At 44.3% G+C, this 24,096-nt stretch overlaps 1 protein-coding gene across 1 annotated transcript in view; it reads right to left on the bottom strand.

Moving 5' to 3' along the window:
- Positions 1 to 23,066, bottom strand: part of LOC311226553 (uncharacterized protein) — a gene marked incomplete at its 3' end in the record, with an annotated part of 133,542 nt that extends 110,476 nt beyond the window's left edge. The window contains exons 1-4 of the mRNA XM_084311973.1: positions 22,948 to 23,066; positions 22,714 to 22,832; positions 22,382 to 22,594; positions 22,014 to 22,276 (exon numbers count right to left, since the gene is read on the bottom strand). Coding sequence (XP_084168099.1) covers positions 22,014 to 22,276; positions 22,382 to 22,594; positions 22,714 to 22,832; positions 22,948 to 22,957 — 605 coding nt within the window. The 5' untranslated portion in view covers positions 22,958 to 23,066. The remainder of the gene's footprint in view (positions 1 to 22,013; positions 22,277 to 22,381; positions 22,595 to 22,713; positions 22,833 to 22,947) is intronic.
- Positions 23,067 to 24,096: the final 1,030 nt, after the last annotated feature.

The raw sequence follows: 24,096 nt of genomic DNA, 5'->3' as shown, positions 1-24,096 counted from the left end.
TGGTGTTGGATGTATAGACTACGCAGATAGGGACATGGTCTTTAATCGCACGATAGACTACAAGTACCAAGTATATAGCGTGACCTAGATTCACTCCACACGCAAATCTTTTTTTTCACTCAGGCTATCTGTGATCGCAGTAAGTTCATTCATTGCCGACAGATTCTTTCATAGCACCACGACATTGTGTCGCACTGACAGCTCGCGTGAGTGGCGTCATCACACGCCTTGGATAATTTAGGAGTGAAATGCGAATGCAAGGCTTGAAAGCACTACTCGCAAGCCCGCCCCCAGATAATATTTACCAATCGCAACGGCCAATTAAAGGGGCAATTCGCGATCATATCATCGCAGTGTACAGGCCTGCCTAGAAGTGTGCGTTAGGCAACGGACCAATCATCACAGTACCTTAAGAAGCGTGTGGCGGGGAATGAACCAATCCTCACAGTTACTATGCAATAGATAAACTATTAATTTATAACCTCACATTTAGTCTATAGTTACTATGCAATATATAAACTATTAATTTATAACCTGACATTTAGTAGTTACTATGCAATATAGATTAACTTTAAATTCATCACCTCACAGTTAGTCTACTATGCAATATAAACTATTAATTTATCACCTCACATTTAGTCTAGTTACTATATATGCAATATATAAACTATTAATTCATCACCTCACAGTTAGTATAGTTACTATGCAATATATAAACTATTAATTCATCACATCACCTCACATTTAGTCTAGTTACTATGCAATATATAAACTATTAATTAATCACATCACCTCACATTTAGTCTAGTTACTATAGATAAACTATTAATTAATCACATCACAGTTAGACTATGCAATAGATAAACTATGAATTCATCACCTAGTTAGTCTAGTTACTATGCAATAGATTAACTATAAATGTATCTAGGGCTGGGACTTTATCGCATTAATTGCGATTAATTAACTACAGAAAGAATTAAAAGAAGAAAAAAATGTATGCATTTAATCGCATGATGATTTTTCTTTATTGTGTAAGAATGTTATACCTTTCAAAGGAGACCAGACTCATGCATGTTTTTTTCTTAGTCTGGTTTGTTCATACAGAATACTGAAAAAATAATAGAAATTGAGATCAATCAAGAGTTTTTTTTCCAATGGTCAACTGTTCTAGAATGTACTTGAAAGTACTACGTTTAACTTTTACCTCGAAAGTGCTTGAGTTTACAAAAGGTCCTTGGCGCTATATATATTATTCCTAAAATTGCTGCACTTTGTTAAAAATTGCATTGATCTGTTGGTCTGTGTAATAGCTAATACAGGATTTTGCTGCTTAAACGTATGTATAATGTATATTCATTGATTCACTCGTATACCAAAATCCATTTGAATTGAACATTTTTGCTTTTCGCATCAAATATTGATATGCGATTGAAATTAGATTAATTTCGATTAATTAATTAGATTAAAATGTTTAATCGAGTCCCACCACTAAATGTATCACATCACCACAGTTACTATATACTAGATACACAGTTAATGAATCACATCGCCTCACAGTTCTATTTCATTCTGGCCTCCGCTCAGCGTCAGTCTGCACTAACCTCACTTCATGCCTAGCACTGAATAAAAAACTCCACAATGTACCTTTACATACCGACATCCGTCTGGCCACACCCCTATCCGCTTACCTTCATAAGCAGGTGTGTGGTCACCTACTCGCCTCCTTCTTCACTTTCACCACAAGGAAGTGCCTTCGGTAGATACCCACACTTGACGAGGTTGTTTATAGGGCCGATATCAGTAATTATGACGTCATCCCGATAAACCCGATAACGTTATTAATAGCTCCGATAATATAATATATTTTTTGGTAAAAAAAAATGCGGTGTGGGTGAATTGGAATGAAGTGCGTTTGTTTTGACTGTAGGCTCCTCCCGTTTTGTCAGTACTGTGCTACGACTGACAGCGTGTGGTTTAGGAACAGGGCGTTTTACACAAATCCAGTGCTCCCTTTCTTGGCTGTGACGTAGCCACGCAAGTTAACGTTAACAACAAAGATGGCCGCGTCGGTACTCGGAGTTTCAGAGGAAAAAGATCGCTTGCTATTTGTAATAAATGCAATGCAGAAGTTCCACAAGGAGGGAAAAGGGCAACAACTTGCAATACATCCAGCCCGACGGGTCATCTGCGGCATCACCACCGCCACGACGGTGTGTTATTGTGTTAACTTAGAAGCCCACGACGACGCGAGGAGCTAAGCAAAGCTAGCCCCTTTCGTGGCTGTGATGCAACCCTTGGTTGAATACGCAGTCACTTATTGCTCCGTAGTAGCCAGGTTAATTTGCACCACCAAGGACTGCTTAAAAGCTAGCGGCTTGAGCCCTTGGGTCATTTCTGTCAAACTTCTTTAATTTAGCAAACGACTCGTCAATAGGTACAAGCGTGCTCGTGCCGTCGTCGCGGGCCCCCAACACCGTGGCGGTGGTGATGCCGCAGGTGACCCGTTGTTGTGGTGGTGATGTGAGGTGGTGATGTGTCCCCTCAAAGCCTCTTTTTCAAGGCTCCGCTTTGAAAAAAGAAGAACAAAAAGCTTCGAGCGTCTTAGGTTGGATGCACCACAAGCTGTTGACGGATTGTGAATTTTCATTTGGAAAAATAAATATGGTCACTTTATCAGTCAAAACTGTTGTCTTGGCTTTTGTTTCTGTTGTCTGGTTAGGTCACATTTAAGTTGGTGTTAAGTTATTGTCCTCGGAAGTCTTTTTATGTATTATTATTGTATTGTGATATGTTTTGTTTCATGTTGGAAAAAATTTTTTTTGATAAAAAAAAATATATACATTAAAAGAATTTTTATAATACAATAAATATCGGTTATCGATATCGGTTATCGACTTGAGGAGCATAAAGTTATCGGTATCGGTGTCAAAAAAGCAATATCGTGCATCCCTAGTTGTTTAGTTGAAGAAAGTTTATACGTGTTTAAATTTTTTCTTGCTTTTTTCTTCTCTCATATATTTAAAAAGAAAAAAGCTAAGTCATAATGTTTACCTCGGAGGGTCGTGCTCGCAACGTCACCCTTCACCAGCGGTTCTCCATTGCCGCCTCTGTCGTACGTCTTGGAGCGGGGTTGAGGCCTCTCTCGTGGTCGGCAGCCACGCCCGGTAGGCGTCCGATGGATAGTTTGCCTCTCCAAGGAGCTGGTGCACCAGCGCCGTCTCCTGTGCGATGGCCTGGTTCCGGCTTTGGTTCCTCTGCTTCCGGGGAGTTGTCCGCTGTTGGGCGGCCGGCGCCTTTGGTTGCGGGGGATTTGAGACGCAAACTTTTTGCGTCAGCTCGCTCCCGTCGCAAGATGGTGGCTTGCAGACGCGAACGGCCTGGTTTTGGTGAGTTGCTGGAGCCGGATGAGGATGCGTCTGATTCTCCATGGCCGATGGAAACAGAGGACTACATGGTAGAAGCGGACAGGTTCTTGTTCGAAGCCCCGGTGGAGACATGTCCCACGCCCGTCCAGGTAACACTGGAGGGGGGTGAGATGTCTCCTTGGGATTCCTCGTACGCAGATGTTGGGTTAGAACCTCCGACTCGGCGGCGGGATGCCCTGCTATCAGCCACATCAGAATGTGGCTCCTTAACCAGTAGTCTGCTGCATGTGAGGGACGCGAGCTTGGTGGGGGAAAGTATGCAGGGGGAACTGCGTGCTTTGTTCCCCGAGCTCATGGCGGCGGCGGCAGTCGCAAACGGCGTGCCGCTGCCGCAGCCACTGCCTGTTCCTATTCCTGACGATCTCATAGGTCATCTATGGCAACGTCGCCCGGTGAGAGGGGTGGACGTTGTCTGTCCATTTTTCCCCTCAATGGAGGCCTACGTCCGTCAGGGACAGGTGGTCTCCCACATCATGGGCCTTACCCCCGCCTACGTGCAAGTCACGAGGGTGGTGGGTTTGGTAGAAGGCATGAAGGAGGGCGTGCCTCGGCTTGATAGGCCGATGGCGGCGCTCCTTTGTCCTGAGGTGGTGTGGGAGCCGTTACGGAAGCCGGTTCCCCAAGGGAAATCGGCGAGGCGGTTGGCTTACTGGAGTGACCAGTCATTTATCTCCGTGACGCAATCTCTGGCTGCCACTTCTAACATCGCGCAGCTGGCGATATTCATGTCCGGGATACTGACGGGCGGCACGGAGCTGACTGATTTACAACATGAGCAGCTCGCCCAGGCGGCAGGAGCCATCCTGCATCTGATTCAGCCGCAGGCTATAGCCGCTGGGAAAGTGCGTGCCCTGGCCACTCTAATCCAGCGCCACCTTTGGCTGGAGCAGGCGTGTGTGCCGGAGAAGAAGAGGACTCCACTTCTGACGGCACCCCTCTCCGATGCTGGACTATTCGGGTCGGCACTGCAGCTGATGACCTCAACCTGCATGGAGATGTAGGAGGAGCGCTCTGTGCTCCAGCCTCATTTCCCCCCGCCCGATGTCGCCGGTGGAGTCAGACGGCAGGCGCGTCGTCGAGGTTCCGCCGCCGTAGCCGCCGCTGCTACCACCGCCACTGCTGGCCCTTCGGCGAAGAAGGCCAGGAGGAGAGAGGGCGCCTCCGCCACTGCAGCCGGCCCATCTACGCCCGGAGGTGACGGTAGGGATCGTCATGACCAGCCGCCGATCGTTTACCGTCCCTCTGGGGCTCCACGGGGTGGCAAATCCCGAGCGGCTCATAGCAGGCGTCGCAAAAAAATAATTTACTTTTTCCCTCTATGGTCCCCCCCCTGTTCCCTTCCCGGCCCACATATAATTTTGTTGAGAGAAATAAAGAGTCCCTCCTAAAAAGAGGGACTGTATTTTTTGTTACAAACTGTGTGTTTATTCACCAAACATATGATGGGGATACGACGTGTGAATCTTTCGCTAGTATGGGTTTGATAGGAGGGCTAGACGTTACATTCATGTTAGAGCTTAAGCAAGGCCTGCAGCCTACACTCGGTTGAAAAAGGTTTTTTCTGCCTCGACCTGAATCTTCACATAAAGGTAGAGGTTAGTTGTGTGCTCTGTTGCTTAAACAGTGATATTGAGCCGCAACACTATTGTGTTGGTCTGCAGTAATGTTCGTATGAAAAAGTACCGCGGCTCAGCCGCTCTCTCTATCAGATTTTCTGTGTCTTACAACATGAATACGGGTGTCGGGTTCACACATACACAACTTGGCCTTGTTATAAACCCTGTTCACAGATGTGTCTGTGGCTAGCGTGCATTGAATTAGCTTGCGCTGTTCATTAGCATTTTGCTACTTAAGGTATCGTATGGCTGTTTGTTGTTGTCGTATTGCAAGGGTTGGGCTTGCGAGGGGGTACCGGATAAACCCCTCCTTCCCTCTTCTGATTGGTCAGGGGGTTTATTGGACTCTCTTTTCATTTGGTCAGGGCCAAGCTGTTAGGCAGCTTGGCACGGGGGGGGGGGGGGAAGGGTTTCCCAGACTCTGCACCTATCACAGGCGGTTGAGTCTTGGGTTTCCCCCCGTCATAGCAAACGTCACTAAGTACGTTTCTATTGGACGACGGCTTCCGTGAGTTTTTGGGGCAGAGTGTAGGAACTTACTGTTCTACTACGCTCGATATACGTGTAACTTGAGTCTGTTGGTCACATGACTCAATGTTACCGTGACTTTTCAATCTATGGCTCACGTGGGAAGTCTCTCTGAGGAGTCCCGTCTCTCCTCTGTGGTGAGGGTGGCGGGATGTAAGAATGTAACATTTTTTTATCCTCGGCCGCGTCACGTGGGATTCATGTCAGTCGGTGTTTCTTTCTTTTTTAATAAATAAAAAGAGTGAAGAATATGAAGCACGACAAACTTCTTGTCGTTCTCCCAGGCGACTTGAAGGACCAATGTCTGGTGTCTGGTTAGACTATCTAGGAGTGGACGGTATGGTCTAAAATTTATATCACGGTATAATTTGAAGCATAGACGGTAACGGTATATATCACGTATCATCGTTTTTGATAAAACATTTTTTTTTATTTTATATTATTTTTTTTATTTTTTTTTATAAAATATATATATTATATAATTAGACTTGTACTTGTATTATCTGCGAGACATCGCCACCACGCAACAAGCTCCACTGTCTGTGTGTACTCTAGTAGCCTCCAGCTACGGCCAGGATTCTCCGGAGCTGCACCTGGACCTATACTCGAGTAGCCTCGAGCAGAGCTACGGCCAGGATTCTCCGGCGCTGCACCTGGACCCTATTGTATTGGTATAACGTTAGCAAGCCCTCAGCTCGAATACGCATCGAATCAGTGTTATAAGACATTGATATCAGGAGCTATCTGTAGCTACTGCATATATAATGTTAATACAACGCCTCAGTGAATTATTTAGTTCAATGGGACATTTCGTTTTGAACGGTGAACTAACTTGCGTTAACGTGAGCTAACAGGTAGCATACACGTCTCTAGTACTAGACTTTGTGGAGCGTTTGTTGATGTCAGGAGCTATCGGTAGCTGGCCGACTAGATACCGTTCGGTTAGACAATGCCCCATCATGTATTAAACTAAAAGTGAATAGTTGACTGGGTCATTTTGTAACGGTAGCTAAGCTAACGTTAGCTCAGGGAGACGCCGCCGTCCTCCCGACAGCTCCTGTGTCCCGTCCCACTAGACTACTAGACCCGTGTTTACATGCGTGCGGTAGGGGCTGGCACGCCCACTGTGCGAAGCCTCCTAAATAACTTTTTCCAGTTCGCACATATCTATTATCTATGACTAATTCTATCTATTTTTAGGGGCAAATGCGAGTGAAATAGTCGCGCTGTGGTTACATGACGTCATTGCTATTTTAGAGCTGCACTACCGGTTACACGGTATAGTCAAAATCCATACCGTAGAGCAAATTCATACCGTTTATACCGTATACCGTTTATACCGTCCACCCCTAAGACTATCCATTGATGTGTTTGGGTCTCGACGCGTACATAGTGCTGGCTCGGGGTGTTTCTGTTAAGAATCATGCAGGAGGCTAGTACGCCTTGGTTGCTTGTTATTAAAACAGCGTTTTTATAGGGCAACTGGGATGGGGGATTTTTTCCTCTTCCGAGAGCCTGTTACTGGGTCTCGACGGATTCTCGTTCATATCAGGGGGATGTTAACGGAATAGATCAGGACATAGGTAGAGGGGTCTCACGCCCTTGGGGTGGGCCACTGAGCGCGGTTCAAATGGGACCGTCTGGGTGGTGCCCTCTTTTCATGTTTTAGATCGACACGCATACCTACCCCCTCTCCTGGAGTGGGCATGTCGGCGTGGTTAGGGCATGGGACTGGTTCTGGTCACGCTGGTCCAGGTCAGTTAACCCGTTGCCCGCCGGGGACGCAGATCTGCTGTTCTGGTACCCTGAGGGACCTGTGCTTTTTTCGGGGGGAAAATGCCGGGTCGGCCCGGGTGTCACAGGGTTAGGCGTTATGGAGACCTTTTGTTGGGTACATGTTGTACCTGACACTATCATCAAGGGGCTGGTTCTCCTTTTTCTTTCGCTCCTCTCTCACGCATGGCGAAGAGGGGGCTGTTGGGGTGGTCTTCTGGACCTCCTCTGGTAACCCTGTGTGCTTCCCGAGCCGCCGGGCCCGGTCCGAAGTAATGTTTTGTTGAAACCGTAGGCCTGGGATAACCCTTTTTGGAAACTGAAACACTTGTACTGCGGTATAGCTGGTGTATACCCGCAGGTGTGTTTTGGAGTTTTTTCTTGAGGGGTTATAGGAACAACCACCGTATGTGGTACCAAGAGGGTGGTTGATTCCCTGGTGTGTTGGAGCAGAGTCAACTCCCGGGTTACCCGGTTGAGTGTGCCCCTGCACGTTCATGACGTCTGCCAATCATGTCAGCCTTCTCTGCCTCAACCCCTCTGGGTGGGGTTTTTTAAAGGAGGCTTTGTCATGGTGATCAACAACGCCAGCATACGCCCCTTCCGCCGGGGCGGCTGTTTTCAGCTGACTCCTTTGGCGCCTGTCTCGTCCGCAGTGCTCCAGGCTCGGGTTACAGCCTGTTGCCTGGTTTCCCCGGTACGCTGCCTGCTTCCGTTGGTTAACCTTTGAGTGTTTACGGCCGTGCTGACTGCCTGTTCTGCAGGGTCAGTATGCCAGGCGGTGTGCTATTGGGGGGAAAGGGCCCGCTCTTGGAGGGGCCTGATCCGAATACGCTGGCGATGTGGGGGGCGGTGTCACTAAGTGACCGCCTGGTGGGGTCTTGATGCCTGGCGTCATTGACCTCTCCGGGCCCCCGTTTTCCAGGGGGCAGTAACGAGGTTGTTCCTTCCGTTCGTTCCCGGGTGGCATGCGGGTTGTGCGTGTGTGTAGTCGTGGGGTCAAGCCACGGTCTGCTCACCCTATGCGTTGAGTTGCTTGAGTGCCTCTTCGCACGGTCGGGTCCGTCGCCCTCCCGGGAACCTCCAATAGGGGGGGTGCCCTCCATTAGGGGGGGTTGGGGGGGCTCGGTCCTCCCCGATCTGATGGTTGTGGGGGGCATCAGCGGGGTACATTTGTCGGGCGATGGCTCTCGCTCGGCCTCCCTTGTGCAGTAGTGACGCCGAGCGGAGCCATACGATACAGAACGTTAGGTTATGGCTATAACCAAGTTCTGTGGTGAAAGCTTGGGAAGGAGGCGAGTAGGTGGCCACACACCTGCTTATGAAGGTAAGCTGATAGGGGTGTGGTCAGACGGATGTTGGGATGTAAAGGTACATTGTGGAATTTTTTATTCAGTGCGCGTGCACGAGCGAGGTACAGTGCAGTAGTGACGCCGAGCATCACCAATACTCACAGAACTTGGTTATAGCCATAACCTAACGTTACGGGAAGCCAATGTGACATTAGTCCAAATATCATCCCAGTCAAACTCAGGGTCTAATTCCGGGATGTCCCCTCGCCAAATTATATCTAATGTTAAGTTTTTATATGTGGATTTGATCAATAGTGTGTAAAAATCTGAGACAAAACCTCTCGAGGTTGTCCTGTCTCTAATACGTTTAACAAAAGGGTGTGGATGTAATGCTTGGGCCCACGGAACCCCATGCGCCTTAAGCGCATCATAGTTGTAAGTAGAGGAAAAAAGACGCGCCGGGGATATCATAAAAATCTCTTAGGTCCTGAAACACACAAAGACCGGTTTTATCATATATATCCCCCAGGGTATGAACTCCCTTCCTTTCCCACTGAGGAATATTAAAGGATTTATTCCCAACAAGTATTGTTGGTTATGAAATATTGGAGAGTCGAGGTGCCATGGGCACTTGACAGCACAAGACCTCTGTACATTGCGCCATGTGTGAATCACATGGGATATGATAGGGCCATATCGTAATTGGCATTTTGATATAGGGATGTATAATTATTTTTTATGTTTAAATATCAACCTTATCTGGCCATCCTCAGTAAATACTATCAAACTCCTCTGACCTCATCTGGTCTTTCCAAAGACCAGAGATGGGACATGCGCACACGCAGGTAGCTACACACACTTTGTGTTACTTTTTATTGATGTTTATTTTGGTTTGTAAGAGATTTCGTTTTATGTATGGTATTGTGAGGAAGGGGCAGGACTATAGCATTTGCTTCCTTCTGCTCCTTCTCGAACTCATTTGTTTATCATTTAATGAAGAATGTAAGATAAAATATATTTTTTTATTCATTATGTTATCCTTTTTATTGTGTTTTTTATATGGTTGATTGTTCGAGATAAAATAAACTCAACTCAACTCAACACAGAAAGGGAGAATGGCTTATGGCAGACTTAAGGATTTTAGAATATTTCAGCTAATGAAGTTAAATGTTTATTATCATCAACTAGTTCGTTTTTATAGTGTAACGTTTGGCTACTTAAAATCATTGAACGTAGAGCGAGAGGGGGGGAACTCCGTGAAAACTGAACTGATTTCTCCACTGTGCCTGTGAGCATTTCCAGGGTTAGTTTAGCTTAGCTTAGTTAATGTTAGCAGCTAACGTTAGTTAAGGTTTTACCGCAACATGGGTATACAGGAATGGTGAGGATACAAAACATGCATGTTAGATCATTGGACCCGTTGCTCGCAGAGTTTTCACTGCACATAGAAACAGTGCGACTCGCGAGAGGAGTTGTCACAGGGCTGTCGGACGCAGGGCTGAATAGCTAGATGTCATAGCTTCTAAAAAAGGTCCACGCTGGTGTCATTGGGATTCGGTTTATTTTCTAACTGGGAGGGTCTTAATCTATCAGCTATCAAGGGACCGAAATGTGCCACCAATTGATCTAACGTGAATCGTTACTCTGTAGTACCAGCGTAATTTCGGTCGGTACCCTTAAAAGTACCGCATTGGGTACCCAACCATAGTATTAATACGGTTACATGTGGAATGACGTTGAGACCTGGCAGTAGTAGCACCTTGGTGTAAACTCACTCCTACGTTAAATACCCAGCTTCACTACCTGAACTGGATCCTCTTTGGGGGGCATGGTGGTTAAGACCGTGGTATTGACTTTCGTGGTCACGTTGTGCTGGTAAGCGTAGGGCTGGTGGTTGGAGGCCGGTCAGAGGACAGCTGTGGTGCGGCAGGTGTCTGTTATACATGCAAGCCGGACAAGAGTAACCTATACAGTAGGCCTACAGTATGTTTACATGCAGTCTCGTAATCCTATAATAGGACCACTTCACTCTTATTCTAAATGTGAGCTCATACATGTACATTTACATTTTACATTTACATTTTGTAATTTATCCAAAGCGACTTCTGTACGACAAGTCAGCAGGAAGGGTACAACTCCCTCTTAACAATGTTCATCAAACAGTGTTGAAACTTGAGTGCTGTAGTGTTGAGTGCATAGTAGTAGAGACATGTTAGTATATTAGGAAGAGTGCATGATAGTAGAGGACAGTGAGAAGGTTCTTTTTATTTATTTTTTTCATTTCATATATTGATTGAAGAAGTGTGTCTTTAGTCGACGGCAAAAGATTGGTCGGGTTTCGTCTGTCCTAACTGTGGTGGGAAGTTCGTTCCACTATTGTGGAGCAAGGACCGAGAATAGGCAGCCTGTTTTTTAGGGCTGTTTGTTTGTTTACTTTAAAATATACCCCCGGGGCTCAGATAGGAGTGGGTCTGAGGCGGCCAGAAGATGTAGAGCGGAGGGGTCTTGTACATGTGCAAGCTGGATAAGAGTAACCTAAATGAGTGCTTTTCATAAACATTCTAAACATTCTAAATTATAAAATAACTGGGGCCAAAGATGTCCCCATAGTAACGGAATTCTTCTGAAAAGTTTTGGGAGAGTCAGAGGTGAAAATATTCTAAGGTATATTTTAAAGTAGACAAACAAACAGCCCTAAAAAACAGGGTCCCAACAGTTGTATAAGATGTTAAGATAATTCTTAAAATTATGTGTTTAGTAAAATATGTTTTGTTAACTAATTACAGTCTCTGCAAATGTCAACTTCCCCTGAAATATGCTTAGTTCCTTCAATAGGATTAATGTACTCTAAAATGACTAATTGACTCATATTCCTTTAATATGATTAATTTACTCGTATTCCTTTAATAGGACAAATTAATTAATTAATAAGACACCAATTTGTTAAATGTTTGTTGATATACATTATATCATATCATTGTTTCTTCCAACATGGAGGACAAATGCATTCTGTTGAAAGAATTCTATTGTTAATCGACTCGTTGAGAAGAAACTGAGTTGAGTAGTTGTCGTCTCCATGTACCGACACTGTTACCATATAAACCATGTTTGTCATAGGCCGTCTGCATCACAGCAGGTATAGGGTTCCCATGTCACATGACACACATATGTCTGACTGGGGCAGACTGGAACGCTCCTCTTGAACTTGGTCTCGCTGGTCTACTACAGTGGTTTGCAAACCAGATTACCATTAGCATTAAATAATTACACCAGGATAGCTTAGTTTAGCAAATTCCTAATCAGACAGTGTCGCTGTTGGGATTTCATACACAGTACACCCATTTATTATAAAAAAATCTTCTTAACGTTCCGACGGCCCGGACGTCGCAGCGCATTTGCCCTCGTTTGACGGCGTTAACATTGTGCCAGACGGCAGGTAGACTAGACGTGAAGAAGTCACTGGCTTAAATCAAATTAAACCTGTTGCTACATCAAGTACAAACAACTTAGTGACCAAAACATGGTACTGCACCAAAATAATAACACAAAAATATAGTAGGCACATTTGTGACTGTTACAAGCAGCTCCAGACTTTGAATAATTGATGACATCACAATTTAGAGTTTTACTTTCACAGACTTTTGGCTGTATTTCTGTTCACAAATATTGATTGAACTTTCCTTGACCATAAAGATTACATATTTATTTGGATGGTGCTCCCCTTTAAGTGTGTCTACAAGTAAGCTAGTGACCACTGTGACCGTTTGTTTGTAGTTTATTTATACTTTAGAAGTATGATATTTAGACTTGGTCGCCAAAATGAATGGAAGTGAATGATGAGCCTGACACCTGGGAGGAATGGTGGTGTTGACAGCAGACGACAGGGACAGCAGTGATCGCTAGCTCACTTGTAGATTACTTTACATAGAGGTAAGACTGCTGAAACTTGTTCTCCTAAAGTGAAATGTCCCTTTAAGTTCCTTGTTAAGTTCTATGTTAAGTTGTGTTTTGTAAATAACAACTTTAACATGATTTTCTATGTAAGTCACCAGTTAGAAATCCAGTACAATGATGCGCCTAGCCGCCTACGGTCACACGCTGCAAGAACAGAGAGACTCCGACTCAGCTTCTTCCCCCAGGCCATCAGAACACTGAACACTGAACTCTCCACTCACAAATACACATGAGCACACAGAGACACACACTTTGCTATATTGCATAGTAGTGTATATAAGAACCAGTTTCTCAGGAACCTAGCATGTCTTTTTTTACCATGCATATCTTGTGTCTTATCTATTTTATTTTTTCGATGCCTATTTTATTATTGTATTTTGCACAATCAATGCGGGCAAGACCACCCGCATTTCACTGTATGCCCTGGTATGTATGTGACACATAAACCTCTTGATTCTTGATTCTTGATTAATTCAGTCAGAAAGATATTTTAGAAGAATGATAATGTCAGGAGTGTAATTATTTTTTCAGCTTCAGATGTATCATTTGATTTGTTATTGACGTTTTTCTCTGAGCACAGCCAACTCTCAGTATGCGTGGCCTTCTGTTCATTGAAAGGAGATGTACATTAACACTTTGATCGCCATGGGTTAAATTCATAATTTACCATCCCTCGCCAGCTCTATTTGTCTATGGAGAAGTTCCCCTTCTTTGCAGGGCTATAACTTTTTAAATTCTATTGCTACATTGCCATTATTATGGCCCATTCAATGTCCTATATGTATTGTTCAGGGTGTAGCAACGTTAAACGTTTTCATTCACATATTCATACTAAAATATGGTCTAAAGTTTAAGTATGTTTTTATCGTTTTCTGCAGCTTTCTTCAGAACGTGATTTATAGCTCCAAATGCATTATATTGATGATGAAATACAGTTTGGTAGCGATCGGCGCGAGATGAAAAATTTCAACTGGACGTACTTCTAGAATGATCTACGTATGATCTGATGATGACCGGATGGGCGGGGGATCGTTTATAATTCCGTGGGCAGCGTTAGATGATTCATCCAGAGTGGGTCATATGTTCATCATAGCAGTTTATATGGAATACATTCGAAAATAACGCTGAATCTTACCGTATGTTCCTCGCGCCGTTGGACGATCAGCGTGGAGTAGACCGTTTTCGATTATGGGATGTTGATCCTGATGAACCATTTCCAGGTTGTATAATACTATATACGTCCAAATAACGTTGTTTATTGAGTTAGGGCGAGCGATTGATCATCCAGTGTGTTGAGATGGAGTCCGGCTACCGATCGCGAGTGCCCGGAGCACATATGGATGGGCACTTCCTGTTTGGCGCGCCCCTCCCTCCGATCGGCCACCAGATGGCGCTCTCGAACCGTTAGACAGTTGAGTGGAGCTCACCAGTACATATCAGGGCTCCGGAAAGGAAATATGATTTCGATGACAGATTTTGGAAATATTGACATCTAAGACGAGTTACGGCGTCTTCGGCAGAATGAGCATGGCTAGGAATGACGTCTAAACTCGTCATCGGCGATTAAAGTGTTAAGCTGTCAAATGTAAACAAAGTCACGAAGCGGTCGTCCCGGGTTCGTTTCCCAGTCCCGGCAACAATTTGCCGCATGTCTTCCCTACCTCTCCTCCCGTTCTCCCTCTCTCCTCTATCGGTCCTGCGTGGCCAGAAAAAGCTGTAAACCGCCAATAAAGATAATAATTAAAAAATATTTAAACAAAGTCATGGGGCCAGTGTGATCAGTCGCTATGGGAGTTTAACATTGACTAGTCTGTACTAGCCATGGTGGTACTATAACCTGGAGGAAGGATGGCCGCCCGTTCATTTCAACACGCACATTTCAAGTCGCTCACCCAGCGGCGGCGCATATGCTGATATACAGAGGCACTGAGAGGCATGTTCAGTAAATAATCAGGGTCATCTGGCTAATCCAACATGTAGCACATGTCTCACAGCTGATAGTTAGATGCTGTCTGCTCTACTAGTCACCTTCACCAGCTGATAGTTAGATGCTGTCTGCCCTACTAGTCACCTTCACCAGCTGATAGTTAGATGCTGTCTGTTCGTACTAGGTACCTTCACCAGCTGCTAGATAGATGGTCAGATATCCAAGACTCTGAGCGGATCTCGGCCTGCCTGTCCGACATTTTCCTGGATGACGACCAACCACCTCAAACTGAACCTAAGAAAAACAGTTACTTTGGGGCGCTCCAGTAGCACACCACATAGCGTGCTGAGTCGCGAAGCGGTCGCCCCGGGTTCGATTCCCCGACCCGGTGGCCATATGCCGCATGTCTTCCTCTCTTCTCCTCCCGTTTCACCCTCTCTCCTCTGTCGGTCCTGCGTGGCCAAAAGATCCTGCGTTGACCAAAAAAGCTGAAAATGCTATAAATAAAATCTTAAAAAAAAAACGTACTTACTTCACCTGCCGCCAAATCCTCCTTTTGATCACAGTGAGGAATGTAGTTGTGGCTTCATCCCCAACCGCCAAGAACCGAGGTGTAGTCCTTGACTGAACTTCTCCACTCACATTGCTGCAAAACAACCAGAACCTGCAGATTCTTCCTGAGCAACGTCAGAAGGATCCGCCCCTTCCTGACAAAAGAAGCCAACTGCTGCAATCAACAGTCATGTCTCGCCTCAACTACTGCAATGCACTGCTAGCTGGTCTACTGACTACCGCCACCAAGCCACTTCAACTCATACAGAACGCAGCGGCCCACCTGATCTCCAACCTACCAAAGTCAGCCCATGTTACCCCATTTCTACACTAGCTTTCCTATCGCTGCACGAATCCGCTTCAAGGTCCTTGACCTGGCATACCGTGCAGCAAAGGGAACGGCTCCCGCCTACCTTTGGTCAATGGTCTCTAACTACACACCCTCAAGACCTCTCCGCTGTATATCTTCTGGCCGCCTCAGACCTACTCCAATCCGAGCTCCGAGGGGGTCATCAAAGAGAAGCCGGCTATTCTCAGTCCTCGCTTACCACCACAGTCAGGACAGCCAAAACCCACCCAATTTTCTGTCGTAGACTAAAAACACACTTCTTCAATCAATATCTGAAATAATAAAAAATATATACAAATACTAACCATTGTACTATCTTTTACTAAGGAATCTACCTTACCTATTATTACCTACTATGCTAATAGATAGATAGATAGATAGATAGATAGATAGATAGATAGATAGATAGATAGATAGATAGATAGATAGATAGATAGATAGATAGATAGATAGATAGATAGATAGATAGATAGATAGATAGATAGATAGATAGAATAGTTTATTGATTTAGAATGAAATACCACATATACATTTGAACACAAGATGAACAGGTATACCATTTTTTTTTTATATGCACTCAAGTCTGTAGCACTCAAGTTTGACGCTGTTTAGTGACTTGTACTGTAAGTCGCTTTGGATAAAAGCGTCAGCTAAATTACTAAATGTAAATGTAAAATGCTGCCTGCTGGTACTAGTGAACTTCATCAAGTTACAGCTCTGGGTGACATTTAAAAATAAACCGTTATGATAAAAAAGTACATAATTAACAGAATTATTAGAGGACTTAATATTTTAAGAGCCATGTTTCTTCTACTGTACTGTATGTGCCTATGGGAAAATGGTGCTTTAAATAAATTGTCACAGTTGCTGTGGATGTTTTTGAACCACTGACATTAACTAAATTGTAGGAAACTATTTTCATTGCTTGTTTGTGGACTACTTAGCTGATATCATTTACACCTACCGACGACTGACAGACTGACTGATGGGCCAATCAGGGTAACCAGAGTAGCTCTCCACAGAAGCAGATTGGATATCTGACATGGCTTGATTCTGTTGATATCCAGGAGGATAGACATCATTTTCACAACAACAGTTCAAACTCTGTACATAAGCTGTCAAATGTAAACAAAGTCGGGGCGCTCCAGTAGCACACCATATAGCGCGCTGAGTCACGAAGCGGTCGTCCCGGGTTCGTTTCCCAGTGTGTGTGTGTGTGTGTGTGTGTGTGTAGGCGTGTGTGTGTGTGTGTGTGTGTGCGTGCGCGTGCGTGCGTGTGTGTGTAAAAAAGAGTGTAGTCCTACTAGCTATCTGTCTGTCTCGTGATAATTCATGACATGTTTTACCATATGGCATAACACCACAGCTCATTGGCCACCTCAAAAGCCCTGTTTTTCAAAAAACAACAGGGCTTTTGAGGTTATGAAATCACTGCGCCCAGGCAGCAGTGTACGGCAAAAAATTGTTCAGAGCATAATATCTGCTTAGAAAACGAAAATGTCTAATAAAAAAAAGAAGAAATTTAACGTGGTAAATACACGGGTCACAACATGTTTACAGGAACGTTTTGGAGTTGTATTTGGAGTGTATTGGGGGTGACTGTTGGGAATTAGGCTACACTGGCACACCTACTTCCAGTGAATGACGCTAAGCTAGGCTAACGGTGCAGCTGTTCCCTAAGCCTAATGCATGCACAGAGAAGAAAATGGTATGTATCTGCTTGTCTAACTCCAGGGTAGATGGCAAATAAGCAAATTTCCCAAAAAGTTGGCGTGTTCCTTTAAGAAGAGTGACTTGGAACCCACATGTCAAAAAGACTGGTATTTACGTGTACATTTACATTTAGTCAGTTATCTGACTAAGTTCCACCATCGTAGAGCGAGGACAGAAAATAACCTGCTTCGTTTTTGATGACCCCCCAGGAGCTTGAATAGGAGTGGGTCTCAGGCGACCAGAAGATGCAGAGTGTCGGGATCTTGAGGGTGTGTAGTTACTAGTTAGAGACCATTGACCGGAGGTAGGAGGGAGCCGTTCCTCTCGCTGCATGGTATGCCAGGTCAAGAACCTTGAAGCAGATTTGTGCAGCAAATGGGAAGCCAGTGCAGCTCTCTGAGAAGTGGGGTGACATAGGCTGACTTTGGTAGATTGGAGATCGGGTGGGCCACTGCATTGAAGCTTTTTGGTGGCGCCTTGGTCTGGTCCTTTATGAAGAATGACTTGGAACCCACATGTCAAAAAGACTTGTGTTCCTTTAAGTAGGGTTACTACTGTCTACCATTCTGACCCCCTTTACAAGTGTTAATATTTAAAGAACTAGCGTGTGCTCTGGATAGCTCTGTTATCACTGTGTTATAGCCACGCTATAGAAGCTCTTTTTGCTTGGCTTGTCTTACACTCTATAGATGGTCGGCTCATGAAATATGCAGCGTGCGTCGACACACAGGTCCTCTCTGGGGATTCTGTTCATTTGTCTGCTCCATCTTTACGTCACACAGGCGTTATGAGCAGCAAGGGTAGATTTGTTCAGGTTTAACAGAGGAGACAGAAATTAAATTCACATTTTCCAATCAAGGAATAATTTATTTTAAAATTAAACCTCTGTCATTATCTAGTATTATATGATATTCTGTACTCGCAAAAAGCTAAAACACAAAACAGTCACATCTAGGAACCTCAAAACCTACTCTAGTGAGGCCTTTAACCAAGAACTGGAGAGCCTAGACTGGTCAGATGAGCTCAGTGGTACACTAGTTGAAGAAACATGGCTTGGATTCAAAACCAAATTCTCAACCATACTAAACAACATGGCCCCCCTAAGATCCACCAGGGTTAAAAACCGCACTGAGCCATGGATGAACTCAGACAAACTGACCGCTATGAAAACCAGAGACAAAAAATGCTCTGAACTTCATAAAAGTCAGTCAAAGCTTGCCAAAAGCTCGAGCAGTGACCTCCAAGCCCACATGGTTGAACTCAAACAACAAAGAAACAGACTAAGAAACGATGTAAACGCCATGATCAAATCGGCAAAAAGAAATGTCATCAATGACAAAACTGAGGAAAACAAAAACAAACCCTGTGAACTTTGGAAATTACTCAACAACCAACTAGGCTGCAGTAAAAAACTAAAAAACAGATTTTCAAACATCAATGTGAGAAAAACACCCTCATCACAGACAAGCTGGAGGTGGCCAATTACTTAAACATTTTCTTTACAAACATAGCCACAACACTGGTTAATAAACTACCCTCCCACTCAGGGCATTTTGGGGTAGAACACATCCTAGCCTTCTACAAAAACCTAGGGGTCTGCAAAGACAACTTCAAACTCAAAATGGTAACAACAGATGAGGTGCTCAAAAAACTGAGCGCCCTTCAACCTAACAAGGCCACTGGCCATGACAATATCCCCTCCAAATTCCTCAGAGACTCAGCAGCCGCCATCACCCCAGTCATCACCCTCATAATAAAACTCTCCATAAAACAGGGATACGTCCCCAAAGACTTCAAAATTGCGAGAGTGACCCCCCTGCACAAAAAAGGCAGCAAATTAGACCCAGGTTTGTTTCTATTCTTACATCCATCTCGAAAGTCATGGAAAAAATTAATGAATGTCATCAGCTTGTGACTGCAACTTGTTCCTGTTCGCGGATGACTCAGCCCTGCTGGTCTCTGACAGGGACATGTTGCAGGTTGAAAAAGCCCTCAGCTCTGAACTTGTCAGAATCTGCACCTGGCTCGCTGATAACAAACTATCATTACACCTGGGTAAAACAAAGTCCATTCTCTTTGGATCAAATAACAAACTCAGCAAGGCCAACGGCTTCTCTGTTACAGTGGGTGACAATATTGTCACAAGGAAAGATGAAATTACATACTGGGCTACATCCTAGAGGCTGTGACAAAATGACAACCAATGTAATCAAAAAAGTCAACCAACGAACAAGATTCTTGTACCGGATCTCCTCTCTGGTAAGCAAGAATACCCTGAAGACTCTAACAGGAGAACTCATTCAAGGGTACTACGACTATGCTTGCACCTCATGGTACCAAAGCACCTCAAATGTCCAAACAACCCCCCCCCCCCATCCACCCACCCACCCAACCCTAATGTACAGTTTCTTCCCCCTCAAATGTATATATTATTATTATTTTATTTTTTTTGTATCTCTCTTTCTCCGATTTTTCTCTGTTTTCTCCCTGTCCCAATTTAGTCGTTGTGCCAATTCCCCCCTCCCCATACCTGGTTGTTGTGCGCATGTTCTCCTACTAGTCGGTACAAGGGAACCCTGAAGTATCTGCACGCTTCCTCCGACACGTGCGGCGACAGCCAGTGGCTCTCTTCTCACCTGGCAGCGAGGGCTCTCATTGGTCAAGTGTAATGCATGGGAGGTCACGCTGCCTTCCTCAAGTCCTGCCTCCGCTGAGCAAGTGCCCAGACCTGACCTGTAGGCATCACTGTCCACAACGCCAGTTTCCCACCTACGGCTTCCCTCCCCCTAACCCAGCCAAACGAGTTAGTATAGCGATCAGCCCAAGCCAAGGCAATGCTGACTCCGGGAGTCGAGACCGCAGCCTCTTGCATTGGTGACGAGCGCAATCTCCGCTACGCCACCTGACCGCCTATATATTTTCTTTTAGGATCTCTGTTAAGTCATCGACTGCCAGGGATTAGCCAGGTCCTGTTGTAGCTATGCCACGCTTTAAAGATAGGAGTGCGTCACCTTGTTTGTAGAGCTATATCTATATTCTATATTATAGTGTAGTACTTTTCTGGGCTAGTAATGTGCCCAGGTATGGACTTCAGGGTCATGTTGAGGGATCTTCATTTTTTTTTTTTTTACATATTATGAAAGTACAGATTCATACCTTCAAAATAAGCCATCACTTGAACATTTTGGTGGGATACTTTGCAAGCTACTTCCTATGATTCATGGTGATTATCACAAAACGTATTCAGAGATAATAGCCTTCAAGAGACGAGCAGGCTATTCAGTGACAATAGTGAAACAACTACAACACTACCCAGAAGTCATTGTAATCCATGGCCCCCCTCTCTCTAGGGCAATTAACACCTGGCAGCTTTCCAGTCTGAGGCTCTTTGTTATTAAAATGAGTCTGGTGACTGGTAGTGGTAGTGAAAGGGACCCTGATAATAAACAAGAAACTTAATCAAGTTTCAAGATTTTATTAGCATTTAAAATAACACGAGATAAAAATAGACATGCTAAAGTCAATGTTCAATGTTCTGATGGCCTCTCCAGAAGCATTTAGATGTAAATACATGTAGTGTGGTAGTGAAAGACACAACAACTAGGTTAACCTTCTGTAGTCTGGTAGTGAAAGGTTAACCTTCTGTAGTGTGGTAGTGAAAGGGTTAACCTTCTGTAGTGTGGTAGTGAAAGGTTAACCTTCTGTAGTGTGGTAGTGAAAGGTTAACCTTCTGTAGTGTGGTAGTGAAAGGGTTAACCTTCTGTAGTGTGGTAGTGAAAGGGACCCTGATAATAAACAAGAGACAAAATCAAGTTTCAAGATTTTATTAGCATTTAAAATAACACGAGATAAAAATAGACATGCTAAAGTCAATGTTAACCTTCTGTAGTCTGGTAGTGAAAGGTTAACCTTCTGTAGTGTGGTAGTGAAAGGGTTAACCTTCTGTAGTGTGGTAGTGAAAGGTTAACCTTCTGTAGTGTGGTAGTGAAAGGTTAACCTTCTGTAGTGTGGTAGTGAAAGGGTTAACCTTCTGTAGTGTGGTAGTGAAAGGGACCCTGATAATAAACAAGAGACAAAATCAAGTTTCAAGATTTTATTAGCATTTAAAATAACACGAGATAAAAATAGACATGCTAAAGTCAATGTTCAATGTTCTGATGGCCTCTCCAGATGATCACCGTGGTCTTTTTGAACCGCCGCTGGATATTTTGGCTGGTGGTGCCGGGCATGTTACGTCCTGGGCTTCCTCATCACAGAACTCTCTGATCTTGTGGAACAGATAGTGTTGTCTTGCAGAGTCCAGTCCCGGTGGTGGCAGCACAGGAAGTCCATCTATAGGCGGCAGGACACGGACGTCACGGAGCAGCTGGAATCTGGTTTCAGCGCCATCAATAGACATCTTTGCCACAACCACACCAGGTTCCTTGGAATCAAAGCTGCAATAATAAAGTGAAACGTTAGTACAGGGCACATAACAATATCAATGCATTTGTATCATTTACCAATGACATTCTTTGCACTAAAGTGTGAATAATTAATTACAGTAAATACACAACACACAGTGACCACACCCACCTAAAGTGCTGGTACTGCTTGATCTGTGGCAGTGGCTTGAAGTAAGGCCCCAGATGTTCCTGCCAGTTGTAGGACTGCACGATTACAGTGCCATCTTCCTTTCCCACTAGCTGTGGTATGTTGATTCCAGCCACTGAGCTGTCCCTTACGACTGCTGCAATCTCATCAAGAGTGTTCACCTTGGTCTTTCTGAAACGCTGCTTGAGAAGCCCAAAGAAACTGTCCGGGGAAAACTTTGTGTGGCCTACAATCAGCAGGTGGAGATTGACACGATGGTGAAGACCATGTAGCGCTCGCCACGCTAAGTACCACAACATGTACTTGTTCTTGTTTTGGCCACTGCAGTTGTCACAGTGAAGGTCAACATCTGTCTCCCCAAGACCATGGTCTTTGAAGAAGTGGTGCAGGTAGCTTATGACGGCGTTGCTACCTTTGCTGGACTCCATCCCCTCATCCACCAAATAGTTGACTTGCCGTGGAATCGCCTCACAGCAAACACCGAATATGCTGCACTTGCGTGGAGCCAAGAAGTACATGGGCCCTGGTTGAAGGGGGTCTGATGGGTAGTGCACCTGCAATAAATGAATAAGGATTTTAGAAAGAAAAAAAAGGGAGCAATGCAGTAGTTATAACAATTATAACATGATGTTGTGAAAGAGGGCTTGGTATGTAGTCACCTTTTGAGCGTAGTCGAAACTGTAATGCATTGTCAAGGGCTTGCTTGCCGGTGGCACATGACCACCCAGAGAAAGACCATCACCGATCTCCTTGGCGGCTTTAAGCATGCCCTTGTAGGCAGCCCGCTCTGAGGTTACATGCGCCAGATGTTGTTCCTGCTGCTTCAGCTTTGCAGACTTCTCAGCCTCTGGCAGATTGGCACTTTTGAAAATCTGAAAAAAAAAAGTTAAGTAAATGATGATTAATATTAATAATAATAAACTGTATTTGTATAACACTTTTCATACAGAAGTTGCAGTTCAAAGTTCATAACACTGTGATGTTCACTAACCAGATAATTGTTCTTCTGACACACCCAGCAAAGATCAGACATTGGTTTGATTGCTCTGATATGACTCAGTAATTGCCTCCAGAGGGACTTAAATGTGGACAGGCCCACTGCTCGCTGGTCTGAAAGATTAATAAGAACACATGTTAGCACAATGTCATTCATTTTCAAGCTTTGTTTTTATTTGACAAAGACCTATTTGACCTATTTCTTTGACAAAGATTTGCTTACACCTACCAACTGGCATTGCCTTGGTATATAAACGCCACACAGATGCCTTCGTGACGCAAGATGGTAACAGCTGACCGGTAAAGTTCTTTTGGTGTGCCTGGCGTCCAGGGAGGTGAACAGCATGATCTTCTGCATAATTCAACACAAATTGAACTACTTTTTCGATATCTTCATATTTTATGCAATGCTTGTTGTTGTGTGGTGATCGCTTTTTTGTGCGAAGACACATGCCATTTTCTGACATGTGTTTGCTTATTGCAATCAAGCGATCCTTACCTATTCTTGGGAGAGAAGAGGGGGGGGGGGGGAGACAGAGAGAGAGATAGTTAGATCATCATCATCACAAGTACCGGTACCTGTCTGTACCACACCCAGTCTACATGATTGTGGAGACAGAGACAGAGAAGTTAGATCATCATCATCATCAATCATCATCATCACAAGTACCGGTACCTGTCTGTACCACACCCAGTCTACATGATTGTGGAGACAGAGAGAGATAGTTAGATCATCATCATCAATCATCATCATCATCACAAGTACCGGTACCTGTCTGTACCACACCCAGTCTACATGATTGTGGAGACAGAGAGAGATAGTTAGATCATCATCATCAATCATCATCATCATCACAAGTACCGGTACCTGTCAAGTACCGGTACTTTATACTATACTATGCTACTATACTCTACTATAATGTACTATAATTAGTTTTAATAAAATGGGGGACCCTGATAATAAACAAGACTAATCAAGTTTCAAGATTTTATTATCATTTAAAAAAAAATAGGCATGATGTACTATATTAGTTTTAAATAGACAATAATAATAACTTACCCGTGGATGAAGAGGAAAGCTTCACGGCAGATTTGTATCGCCCCGAAGAAATAGTTTGTGTAAGCACGTTGTCTTTTTTTGGAAAACGATTTATTTCCGATAGTCCATTCTGACTTTCGACCAAAAGCCTGGAGCTGCGCCATAATAATCAAGTCTTTATGATCCTCTTCGAGAGCCGCTATCTCAAAACGCCTTGTGTAAACTTCATCACGGTCCAATTTTGTGATACATGACCGCCGATTAAGAATGTCATTTTCTTTATCAACCTGGACGCATTTACAAGTAAATCGCAAAAGTCTTTCCATTTGGCGTTCGTGG

The sequence above is a fragment of the Notolepis coatsorum genome, assembly GCF_963971535.1.
Source record: "Notolepis coatsorum genome assembly, chromosome: 4".
Classification (NCBI taxonomy): Eukaryota; Metazoa; Chordata; class Actinopteri; order Aulopiformes; family Paralepididae; genus Notolepis; species Notolepis coatsorum.
Note: the sequence above shows the minus strand (reverse complement) of the source record. Positions and strands in the feature narration are given on the sequence as shown.